Source organism: Trachemys scripta, chromosome 3 (assembly GCF_013100865.1).
Source record: "Trachemys scripta elegans isolate TJP31775 chromosome 3, CAS_Tse_1.0, whole genome shotgun sequence".
Taxonomy (NCBI): domain Eukaryota; kingdom Metazoa; phylum Chordata; order Testudines; family Emydidae; genus Trachemys; species Trachemys scripta.
Genome location: NC_048300.1, coordinates 162,353,169 through 162,366,144, shown reverse-complemented (window position 1 = coordinate 162,366,144; position 12,976 = coordinate 162,353,169). Strand labels below are relative to the sequence as shown.

Sequence of the window (12,976 nt, the reverse complement as noted above, 5' to 3'; positions counted from 1 at the left end):
TGAGCTGGCCACACCTGTGGTCAGTAACAGTCAGCTTCCCCGAGCTGTTCTCACTGCCCTCTTTTCCAGCCGCAGCCCTCTCCAGGGCTGCTTTGAATCCCTTTTCTGCACGAGTAGGGCACTGCCCCACTACAGGCATTCTGAAATGAAATAGGATGTCTATAGACAGGCTAAGCTTAGAATGTTAATTATTTAAATCCATTGTTTCCTAACATTGTAATAAGTCCATCAATAAATCATGGGGTGGCTCTTCCCATTTACAGAGAAGCCTGGTGTAAACATCAGCTTGAAAAATGCTTTTTTTCAGAAGCTGTGGGATTTGAAACTATGAAAAACATTTTTCATAATTGGAAAGGCTAGAAAGTTTGGGACTGCATATAGTCATTTGGGGAGTTTGGGTCTGGGTACTCTCAAATTGCGTTTTGTGAGTTAATTCAGTGCAATACCACACATACAAAACACCTCATTTCAATACTTATATTACTGAACAAGTACTAGACAGATAGCCTGTTACAGTTATTGTGAGAATCATTACTTCACATGATCCTTCCAGAAGCAAGCACATGAGTGTCTGGAGCCGGTTTCAGCCAGTAGCATACACCCCCTGCCCTCCCACCATTGAGCAGGTGTTATGGTAATATTGCCTTAGTTTTCCTTTCCTTCTGCCATTTACCATTTAGCCTCGTGTCTGGAAGTTCCTCACTATGACTCTAGCACTCTGTCTGGACCATTCATAGCCTCTCCCCTCTTGGGGTGGGCAAAAATATCTAGCAAGTCAGGAGGCCAGTAACCCTAGTGAAGGGTCAACAGTCTCCAGCCTCTTGCGGTTTGGATCCCGTTTTAATAACTTCTCTGTTGGGGTTGGTGGAAGAGCCCAGGTACACTCACTCCTCTGGGTTCCAACCCAGGGACTCTGTATAAAGCATTTTGAACCAATTTATTCCAATCCCTTGCTGTTTCCTACCACTCCCGTTCTGGAGACTGTTTCCTAGATCTTTCTGGAGGTCCAACTGCCTGGGTGGTTTTCTAACAGTGTGTTGCCAAAGGACCCAACTCAGCAATCTCTCTGACAGCCACCCTTCCCTTCTGAACTGCAGCTTTTTTTACTGCCCCAGCTGTTGCAGGGCCACCAACCAGCCACAGCTGGGGAAGCAGCTAGTCTCCCTGTGGACCTGTTAGCTGCGGGGACAGCTTGTCCTGTGTATACCCCATGACAATCAGACTCTCTAACTTGATAAATAACAGGGACAGGTCAGAAAGAAACTACAAAAGTATATTGCTGCACATTATGAAGACTGCAATAGTTAGCAGTTTTCAAAGCAAGACACCTTTTCTTGTAATGGGAAAACCCTAGCATTCTCTCACAAATATCTTTTTAGAACGGTGTGAGGAGGCAGATGATCCTGGAAAAGAATTATGTTGGTGGGTTTTCTTTTCAAACCGCTTTATATGTCTGATGAGGGTGATGGTGCAATTGCATGTCAGGTTCTGGCAAACATGCCCTTCCAGACCTGTTTAGAAAATACACCACAGTTTGGCTCAGGATAAAAAGCAAGTCCAAAAGCTGCCAAAATTTCTATAGTTGCTTCAGTTGTTTTAGCTGAATGTGAGGAGACAGGTAGACTTGGATTATTTTTGTTTTTCCCTTGCCTTTAATTTAGTTCTTGCCGAGGTGCACAAGCTTGAAGAGCTTTATAAAAGAAAATTGCCAGGTGGGATTTTTGAAAATCTCCTACCTCTAGGACCATTCTGTTTCACCATTATGTCATTTCACTTATATCTCTCTTTCAAACACTGTTTCTTGTACTTTCTTTTAAAATATTCAAAATATCTTACATTTCTCTAGCATATTTCATCAAAGGATCCCAAAGCACATTATAAACAGTGATGATGTTATATTTTCTCAATTCAATCCCCGAAGTCCAGATCATTTCTGTATACAGTACAAACCATGATAGGGTTGTTGTTTTTTTTCAACGAAAATTCAGTGACAATTTCCTGAGATATTTCCCTACATTGTTCTATCGAAGGTTGGTGTTTGCCTCACTACAGAAAAGTTGGCAAAAGTGATGGGCCCCAAGGATCCACATGGAGGCCCATCACTCCATGGATGTGATGCATGGAGGAGCATGCCAAAGATGCTCTGGTCCCAGTGCCATGCCCCCCTCACCCTGTCTTCTGCCCAGCTCATTGGCACATGTCTTGGGGGAGGATTCACCAAATTCATTAAGGGTTGTAAATTGCTGTGCTGGATGCAGTTCAGGTTTGTTTTTTTCTCTACATCCTCCCTACTCTAAAACATTCCTTTGAAGGCATATGTACAACAGATATCTTTGCCAGCATTTTGCATCCCCAATCCACAAATGGAGGAAGTTCTTTAAAGATGCTAATTAAACTCCTTTAAAATATTACCGTTCCTAGCCACAGATATTAACATGCAAACCAACCCATTGTTGCCCATTATCATCATCTTGTCTCCGTAAGAAATACTAGTCATTCACAGATTAAATACCTGCCACATATGAGTTACAAGATTAGGACTTTAGACTCGATTTTTTTAAGCCTTCAAGCATGGACAGATGCAGATGTACAACACCCCATTGGCTTCACTGGAGGCCTTAAGCAGCAGAACAGCTTGCTGGATCAGGGCCTGGGTATCTTTTTACCACTACATACCAGTTCAAATTGAAAACTCCACTGACTGTCCTACAGCAAGTAATGAGAAGTTATACAAAACATATTGTACAGATGTAGAGAGACATTTTTATAAGAAAAAATTACTTGATAGTTATGTATACTGGCCCACATTGTGTTCAGACTGAGTAATCATTGTTTACCCTAAATTCAGTCTGTTCTTCCTTTTTGCTAGTTTAGACATGTGCCACAATTCTTGTTACCATGACAGTATAATACCAACAACAACAACAAAAAAGGTAGAACACAATATCAATTCCATTTTCCGAGGTGCTGGTGTTTACATTATATGAACTTCAGTCCATGTGAGGTGTGAATTTTGGGATTATTCCATTGAACTCAACATTTTTGGGGAAGGACTGGAGCCTGCAGTGGATGCTTATTAAGTCTGAGCTTCCACTATAGTACTTTGATGGAAAATACTGAAACAGTGCCTCTTCGGCAGTGTTCCTTGATTGTGATTTGACCTGAGATGGGAGTGAGTAGTGCATGATAAATGGCTTGTACAATAAATACAATGCTATATATGCTAAGCTAAAACATTAAGGTTAGAAAAATGCAAAGAGAACCCAATAAGTTTGTGTGATGAAGCTATCAAACTGACCAAGAAAATCACATACAAAAATCAATAGAAATAATCCAGTCTGGTGTTGGGATCCACTTTTTCACTTTACTGCTCTATAGTAATTTCAAAAAACATTGCATTTTAGGGATGAGGTGCTCTTTAAGGACCAACCAAAGAATTACATTAAAGTGCAAACCAGAAAAAAAAGAAAGCAATATTTATTTCACAATATTATTGTAATGGTCCTTTAAACATAACTTTAACTTTAAACACATTAAAAAAGAATCATAGCAATAATAGCAGTTTTCATAATCGTAAATTGATTGAGTTGAGATTCAATTGTTGTCATTTCAGTTTGGTAAGATCACTGCAGCCACATCAGTTGGCAATTAATTTTAAAATAATTATCCCCCCCCCATTTAATATATAAAAGTTCTTGTCTGAATGATTCTCTATACAAGGGATAATAAAAAAAACTGATTAAAATGACACTATGAAGTGCAGTATTTCCTACTAGCAGGCTTAATCTAAATTTATAAGATAGATCAACACAGGTACATTGATCAGGGGTGTGAAAAAACCAACCCCCTAACCAACATAGCTACACCAACATGACCCCCAGGGTAGACACAGTTATGAAGATGGAAGAATGCTTCAGTCAACATAGCTAACTTTGTTCAGGGAAGTTGTGTTCCTACACCCAAGGAAAAACCTCTTCTGTCTGTGTAGGCTGTCTCTATACTATGGGGTTATGCTGACATAGCTGCATTGACATAGAAATGCCTGTACAGTGTCCAGAGTGTAGACACACCCTTAGATGGATGGCTCTTCCTTAACAGTAAAGGCCAACTCTTAGTACTCAGCAGCTTGCTTCTACAAGAGGGTATTTTTCTGCCAGCAAATATCAAGGGCCGAACATGAGGAAGAGTGAAGCAGAAGGATGATTTAAAGTTCAATTAATAAAAAATTAAGAAACATAATTATATTTAGCAATTTGCCATGAGTACCATTGTAGTTTTATATCACAATGCATTATGTTAGCCATTTCTTTCCCCAATTGCATACCAAATAATGTTTTTCTCTCCCCACTCTTTTTAACAGTGAATTAGCAGTGTCATCCTGTTCTGGAATTAGCCATTGTGACTAACTACTGAGTAACACAGCATGTGCCATCAATTTACCTAAATGTGTTCCAATGATCAATACTGAATCTGTAAAGCCATTTGTTCTTTGACTCTACATGGCAAAAATCATTGCCTAAAAAATAAATACTTTTTTTTGTTTCAATTGTAAGTCTGACAACTGTTCACAATATACAACTTATGGGATAAAAATTAGTGATTCTGGTAATATTAGCCAATTCCAAAATATATATCTATTTTTTAAATAGGAGAAAAAATATTTGTTGATATATAATGAATCATGCCTCAGAATGAAATGAAATTTGCTTCAGTGAAGTTTAAGGAGACTTTCACTCACATGAAAACATCTCTACATTCTGCATTTACTAATAACATTAAATACTTAGTGTAGAAAATGTTACCCAGTTGCACAGTAAATAAACAATTTAAACACAGTCCCTTATGTACACTGAGTGTTTAACAGTGTGTTAATATGTGTATAATTGTCAAAAATGCCTAATGACTTAGGGAGACAAGGTGAGTGAGGTATCTTTTATTGGCCAACTTCTGTTGGTGAGAGAGACAAGTGTTCGAGCCACACAGAGCTCTTCTTCAGATCAACATAGCTATGTGTGGCTCGAACACTTCTCTCTCTCACCTCATCCATCTTGTCTCTCTAATATCCTGGGACCGATATGGGTACACCTACATGGTATACAAGGAGTTACTTAGGGTTCATCTACACTGCATGGACTGGAGTCTGGGCTCAGAAACCCAGTAAGGAGGGATGGTCTCAGAGACTTGGCTCCAGCCTGAGTCCAAACATCTACAGTGCTAGTTTTAGTCCCGTAGCAATAGCCCTAGTCAGTTGACCTGGGCTCTGAGACTCCTGTCTGTGAGTCCTTTTTTTTTTTCTTCAGTGTCGATGAGCCCTAAGTAGATGAACCCTACACTGCCATTTTTAGTCCCGTAGCACTACCCTGAGTCAGCTGACCCAGGGTCTAAGATTTGCCGCTGTGTTTTCTTATTTTATTTATTTTTGCTGGGTAGAGAATTGTACCTCATATGTTCTGACAGGATGCATGGTGGGCTTTTCAAAAGCACTTTTCTCTGCTTTCATTGAAGTCATTTAGTTTTATCATTGACTTGAATTGTAGTAGAGTCAATGCTGAGTACTTTTTCATATCCCACCCATGACTTTCAACTGTAGACAAAGCTTTATTAGCAAAGTTTCATTCTATTATACATCTATTCCACTGTTATACATATGGTTGGGGCTACCTACCATATAGATGAAAAATACTGCATTCCATCATCTCCCACTCCTCTGCTGAGTAAGGCTGGGAGCCGTATCACAAAAGAGGGAAGTGACCTTACTATACTACTCCTCTGTGTAGAGAGGGATGAGCAGGAATTGCAGGGTCTTGCTCTTATTGCAGTTGTTTCCTTAAGAATTGTTGGGCTGGTTTTGGCATAACAGTTCCATAATGAGAGTGAAGACAAATGTGTCACAGAGACTTCCTAATAATTTCCTACCATGTTAAAAACATTTTAAACTATAATGAAGCCCAGACTGAACTAATACTTTCTATAGACTAGTACAGACTAAATGTTTGCATACTCTTTGGTTTGGATCAAGTAATAATACTGCTCTCAAGATAGCTTCTGTACTACTCTAGTGTCCACATTCATTGCGTCATTTCTGAATCAAAATTGAGAAGCAAGCTTTAAAGTCTTTATTTGCAAACCATAAGGATTATGTTTGAGAAGGACTGACATCTATAAATGGGGTGAAGTGATGGTTTATAATCTGGATATGTATCCACTATGTTCTAATTGAACTGTATTATTAAGCCCTGTGCTGATAGTACCTAACATTGTGTCCTCCTTATTTACAGTGGATATTAGTACTGAACAAAAGAAGTTACCTGTAAAAATTTGAGTGGGAGAGCTTAAGGAAAAATAATCAATTTTTATTATTGTTTACCCTGTAATTTTATTGATAAATTTCACATTAGTGGCTTGTATGACTACTTTAATACTAACAACATTTTTTTTTAGTTCTGTGTTGAAAAGTCAAGACATGATAAAGACATCACAAGCAAAAAAAAAAGAAAAAGAAAAAAAACAATACATTATTATATCTGAAGTCAACAGCAGACTGCCTTATAAACATTTTTTCCAATAGTCTGCCTTACTTTGAATTCCTATAATTAAATGTGCTATCTGACAGGATATGCTTTGAGAGTGTAAGCAGAGATCACACAATGCCCAGCAGTGCCTTATGAATAATGGAACAGCCACCCATTTGTATACACACACCAGAAACTGTGGATCAGCTATATTCAGCTAAACCTTGCACAAAAAGTTCCTCTTCTGTGTCATACCAGGAAAGCATGATCTTTAAAACAGACACTTATCAGCCATTTTTCGTTCAGGTGAGCGCATCAAAAACACTTCGCACAAAAGTATGCACTGAAGAAACAAAGAATAGAATCATTTCCCCCAGTCATTAGTCTTTAAAACACTGAATCTCTCTGTACTTCTAGAATTTCACACAACAAACCAAAGGCACCCTTGGTTTTACTCCACTGATTTCAGTGCAATTACACCAAGGATTCGTTTATTCATATCGGTTAATCTTTATGCAAACTCTTATAACTAGTTGTGAGTGAACCTAGGAGTCCCCTCTGTTCTTTGTTCAGGGCACCCCTTGTATCCACAATCAAATTACAGATACTGTTGTCTTTGTTGTTTTAAACTTGGCCTGATTCATGGGGGCAACAACTCTCAGGCTATTACTCAAATTGTCAGGTATTCAGGTGAAGAGGAAGGCACAATTTCTTAAAACAAAAATAAGTTGGTGGGAAGGAGCTGCTAAGCCCTCCTGCTCCACCTCCCACCTTGCTGGCAACTTGGGGAAAGAGATTGGTAGGAATAGAAGGAGTTGCTAACCTCCCCCCCCCACCCCATTATAACACATGAAGGGGAAGAAGCAGCCACTGAGACACACCACATGCTGGCCACACATGGGCGGGGGTTTAAAAACTCCTGGGAGACTGAATTAACTAAGCTCAATGGGAGGGTTATAAAGTGGAAAATCTAAACCCAGAATCCCAGCACCCAGAAGGAAAAGGGGGATGTGGGGAAAGACAGCACATTTCCCAACAGGCAGAGAGAGGAATGTAAATACTATGATCCCCATCCCCCAGTATTATCACTGGAGATATAAAATCAGTCACTAACAAATGAAAAGACTGTGCAGCTTTCATAATTGTTCCCCAGCATTTCAGGGCTTTGTTGTTTGTTTGTTTGGTCTCCGTAACACTCTCTCTCCTGATTTGTGTTTTTAGTGAGAATAACAATGTACACGATCATTCTAAAGTAATAATAATAATAATGATGATAACAATAACAACTTACAGACAGAATTTTTGTGGTTACTGTCTTTGTTGGGCAGCATCTTGACTCCTCTTGACTTCAATTCAATTGCTTTTTTCACTGTTCAAAACAAGCAAACAAAGACCAAGAAAGTTTATTAAGACATATGGTAAACACACACTGCATCCACAATGCATGTACTAAATGAAAACAAAGCAATATGGAGTCCTACCACGAAATGGAATTTACAGTTACTTCCCAAGTAACCCAATTTACTTACTTTTTTTCTGAAACCATAACAATTTAATTATGTATCAGAAGAAAGTTGAGAGCCTTAGCATTTATTAGCAGTAATAATAGGAATATTTTGACTTCAAACAGAATGTTTAAGTTTCATTAGAGCCAGAAAAAAGACAAAACTGTCCTAATGATAACATGCTCACTATGAATTTATGTTTCCTATTGTAGATAACAAAACTTTAAAAAAAAATTCCAAAAAACCTATCTTCATTGTACAATATACCCCCAACAGATACTTTTCTCATGTTTTTTTAAATTAAAAATAGAATCAGACACATGCAAATATGCAACAAATCTACAAAATTTAAACCTATGTGGCATAGTCCCACAAAAGTAATTGCTTTACAAACAAACTTGAGTTTGCTCTGTCAGAATGCTGAAGACAATCATCAGATGATATCTTTCAAGAATGTTGTACATTCACTGGGTAGTCCTTGTTTATATTCAACCTTTTCTCTTTTTCCTGGAGCTTTGAATGTGATAGCTAATGATTTTAAAGTTTGCACATTCATACTAAACATTCATCCCAAAGTTTACACATTCATATATATGACCCTCATTTTCAAATAATTTATTCAAAATAACAAAAACAAAAAACAAAAACCTGCAGAAATGTATTTATATATTTTCTCACCATATTAACAAGTAAAACAGTAAAACTATGCTCAATTCTACTTTTCTGCTAATAGCTATCAAATTGTACATTAGTTACACTATGTACATAATCATATGAACATAGGAAGAGACAAAAGACTAAGAACAGTATACTGCCACTTGCTTGTCACATAACAAAAGAGTGAATTAATTTTGTTTCTCTACTAGACTTCTTTGCTTCTCTTGCTTCCATAGGCGCCGACTCCATGGGTGCTCCAAAAATATTAGTGGGTGCTTAGCACCCACCTGCAGCCAAGCTGCCCCCCTTCCCCTAGTGCCTCCTGCCCACCAGGGGCCCCACTGATCAACTCCTCCCCCTCCCTCCCAGCGCCTCCTGTACGCCACAGAACAGCTGTTCAGCAACATGCAGGAGGCACTGGGAGGGACGGGAAGAGTGGGAATGGGGCACACTTGGGGGAAGGGGGTGTGAAGAGGTGGGGCGAGGGTAAGAAGAGGTGGGGTGGGGCCTTGGAGGAAGGGATGGAGTGGGAGTGGGGCTAGGGACGGAGCGGGGGTGGGAAGAGGTGGGGCCTTGGGGAAGGGGTTGAATGGGGATGAGGCCAGGGACAAAGAGGCAAGGCAGAAGTGGGTGCTTGGAGGAAAGAATGGAGTTGGGGTGGGCCTGAGGCAAGGGGGGGTGTCATGCACCCCTCGGGTAGAGAGGAAGCAAGCGCCTATGCTTGCTTCATCAAAATGTTGTTTGTAGTATTCTTGTTGTGTTGGTCCAAGGATATTAGACAGACAAGGCGGGTGAGGTAATATCTTCTATTGTTAACCCACAGGTGACATGGTGTTTTTTATCTTCTCATTTTTCTGTGAGAGTTCATTAAAAAGCACAGTGATTGTCTTGTTTCACCCACCTACTGGTTGCTATTGGGGGCATTTAGTGCACTGGATGAGGTACATCGTATGTTGTGATAGGTATGTATAGGACCCACGGATCTTGAAAGATGTGTTGTGGGGAGGTGTTGCTCATCATAGCAGTGGAGATATGTCTACAGATTTTGCATCTGTTGTTATGGCAGGGTCTGGAGCTGCTTTGAGTTTGTGTGTCTATATCACCAGTAGGTGACTGCTTTTCACAAAGAGATCACTCCATATCTGACCTCTCAGTTCTCATCTTCAAAGAAATTCTGAACAACACCTTCAAAAGACAAGCCAAGGAGCTTAAGTTCATAACTTTCTTAGACACTAAAAATCATGCACTTAAGAAAGACACTGAATTTATGGCTTATTACAATAATCTGTAACTCACTACCCCCTTTTTTGTCCTGTGACAGGAAAGGTGTTAATTGGCCACTTCACTTTGAATGGTCTCCTACAGTTTGTGTGTATACTTACTTATGCTACACAAGCTGTTGCACCTTGTATTTAGCTGTGACACTTTGAGTACATTTCCCAGACCTGAAGAAGACTTCTGTGTTAGCTTGAAAGCTTGTCTCTTTCATCAATAGAAGTTGAACCAATAAAAGATATCACCTCACCCACCTTGTCTCTCTATGAAAATGTGGCAACCTTCTCTGAAGTGTTGACATTCTTTAGGCAGGCACCACAGGAAGTGTATTTTGTGCTTTATACACTGTGCCATACTAGATAGAAGCACATGCTTAAAACTGAGGAAATGTGTGTGAAAAGTCATAAAGGGAAAGTTAAATATCATTTTACCCATATGGGCTGAAATTATTTTGACCCTGGGCTTAATTTGTGGTGATTTTTATAACAATGAGAGTATATTGTACCAAAGCTCTATCCATCTAGAGACACTAAGGCTGCTAGATAATTTTCTCACAGTAAACAAAAGGATTCCTGTAAAAAATGTTATCATTTACACATATGCTGATGAGAAAGTGGAGAAAAGAAATGAGTTGGTTTTGGGGAAAGGCAGCTCAGAAGGGTTCTGGAAATATATGACATATTATTTAATTCTTAAAATTAAAGCACTTATATACTATCTGTTTTTGTTTCCTTCAAACCATGACACAACCACAGTCTTTTACAATATATATTTTTAAGTATTTCAAAGGCAAAGTGATAGACAACGGGAACAATTATGATAATGCTGGAAGCCACTGTTTGAGCTATCTAGTCTAATCTCCCCTGTGACAAGGAAGCAGGACTCTATGCTGCACTTTCCATAAATCATTTAATACCCACTTGCATGTCTCTGACTTTGCAAAAGCCACATCGCTGGGCAAACTGTTCTACTGCCTGATTGTTCTTCCCATTAGGAAGATTTTCCTTACTTCCTAGTTTAATTTTTCATTTAATAGTAAAACAAAGATCAATGGGTTTAAATTAATATAAACAATGCTTTTCTACCCATAACTTACCGTCTTTCAAGTATGTCTCATATCTAAGTTTTCTCACATCTCCTCTTAAACATTTATTTAGTGTAAGTTAATTGAATTCATTTCCCTTTCTCCATCATTCACAATCTCCAGTCCTTGTAAGAATTCAGTTCTCTGTCTTTGAACATTTTCCAACATCTATATTACAGTAGAGTCTACCAGAATTTAGTACAGTAATCCAAATGCAATCTGAACAACACAGTGTAAAGCCAACCCTTCCTTTTCCTACACATAAACTAAAACTAAACCCTACCAAAAGGAAAATAGTCACCTGACAGCACTTATATGCGCCTTACAAGCTAATGTAAACAGGAATCTCCAAATTCAGCTACAGAGAGAAAAGGATCAGAGTGTAAAGAAGTTTTGGGGCCAGAAACTAGTGAAAGTAAATAGTGAAAATAAAGACACCAAGGAGTCTGGTGGCACCTTAAAGACTAACAGATTTATTTGGGCATAAGCTTTCGTGGGTAAAAACCTCACTTCTTCGGATAAAGGAAATTTCAAATTCACACAGCAGGTAGGTTCAGTGTTAATCTTTTACAGGGGTTTAGATTGAAAAGGAGTACAAGTAAAAGTAAGCGTACAGCCCCAGCAGGAAGAAAGTAAGAAAGGAATCTTCACCCTTGCATTCCCAGGACTCCACTATCAAGGTGTCTTTAAGTAATGTAGCAGTCTTTTACCCACAGACAAAAGGAGTAGGAGATACACCTTTTTTCTTTCCTTAAAGCATTCCTCTCTTAAAAACTTGCATCAGAATATGACTCAGAAATGCTTATTATTTACCCCAGACAATTGATTGCACTAACCAACCCATATAACCTTTCTCGTCCTGAGAATATACATACATTCTTTTGTTTCTAGAAAGTATTTTCTGAAGCATTGTTCTTCACAAGAGCATCAAACTGTAACTTACATTCAGTTTGTTTTCGGTCATTACCTCCAGATCACTCCTTACAATAGCTTTCTAAATAATACTTCCCTATCTTTTATCTAGGATGTGAATTATCATTACAAAGGTATTTCATCCTTTATTTTAAACCTAGTCTCCCTTGGAATTGACCCATATCACAAGTTATCCAAATCACTTAAATTTTAATATGTCCAGTTCAGTGTTTTACTATACTTCAGTTTTGTGCCAACCACACAGATCGATGATCAATTAACCTTTCATGTGGTTAATGAATATATTAAACAATATTAGTGTTAGTATTGAGCAATGAGCAACCCCACCTGACATTTCTCCTAATCAGCTGTAACATTACAGAAAATCATAGGGAACAAAGGGTTATCTGTAACGTAGACCTCTATTAAGTTCAAGAATAAAACATTGACCACCCCTGTGGTGCAGAAAAGGGGAAAATTTAAGGTTCCAAGGATATACTATGACCAGATTGCAAGAAACCCCATAGTAAATTAAGATGAAATAACATGCCCCTAGGGGAAATTTATTCTGAGCACCCATCAGTGAGTGGTTGGCTTATGTCTTGGAACATGGGGGTCATAAGTATATTTATCTAAAGTCATTTGGATGTTGTCATTAGCCACGTAAATGTCTAATCTTATTTTGAATTTTACTGTGCTCTTTCTTTCTGATAATTTGTGATAACTAGTTGTACAGATCAATTATACAATAGATAAAAATGGATTTTCTTTTTATAAGTTTTAAATTTCAATAAAGGTGCCCCTCTTCTTGTATTACAAGAAAGGTAAATAGGGTAAAATATCAGCTTTCAGGTATGAACAACCTATTTTTTGGGACTTTTAAACTAAGCTAAACAAAGCACCAAAAAATGCAATACAGGGAACAATTCTGTATGAACATCAGGTTGAATCAGAAGATTTATATGAATCACTTATTCTCCAAAACCAAGTAATTTTGAAGCACCCTGAGCACCCTAGCAATATTTAAAAGA

The 12,976-nt window shown here is 38.4% G+C and overlaps 1 protein-coding gene across 1 annotated transcript in view; it reads right to left on the bottom strand.

The window, feature by feature from the left end:
• Window positions 1-12,976, bottom strand: part of LOC117875514 (CUB and sushi domain-containing protein 1-like) — a 1,845,931-nt gene that overhangs the window by 683,578 nt on the left and 1,149,377 nt on the right. The window contains exon 7 of the mRNA XM_034766897.1: window positions 7,804-7,881. Within this exon, the coding sequence (XP_034622788.1) occupies window positions 7,804-7,881 (78 nt within the window). The remainder of the gene's footprint in view (window positions 1-7,803; window positions 7,882-12,976) is intronic.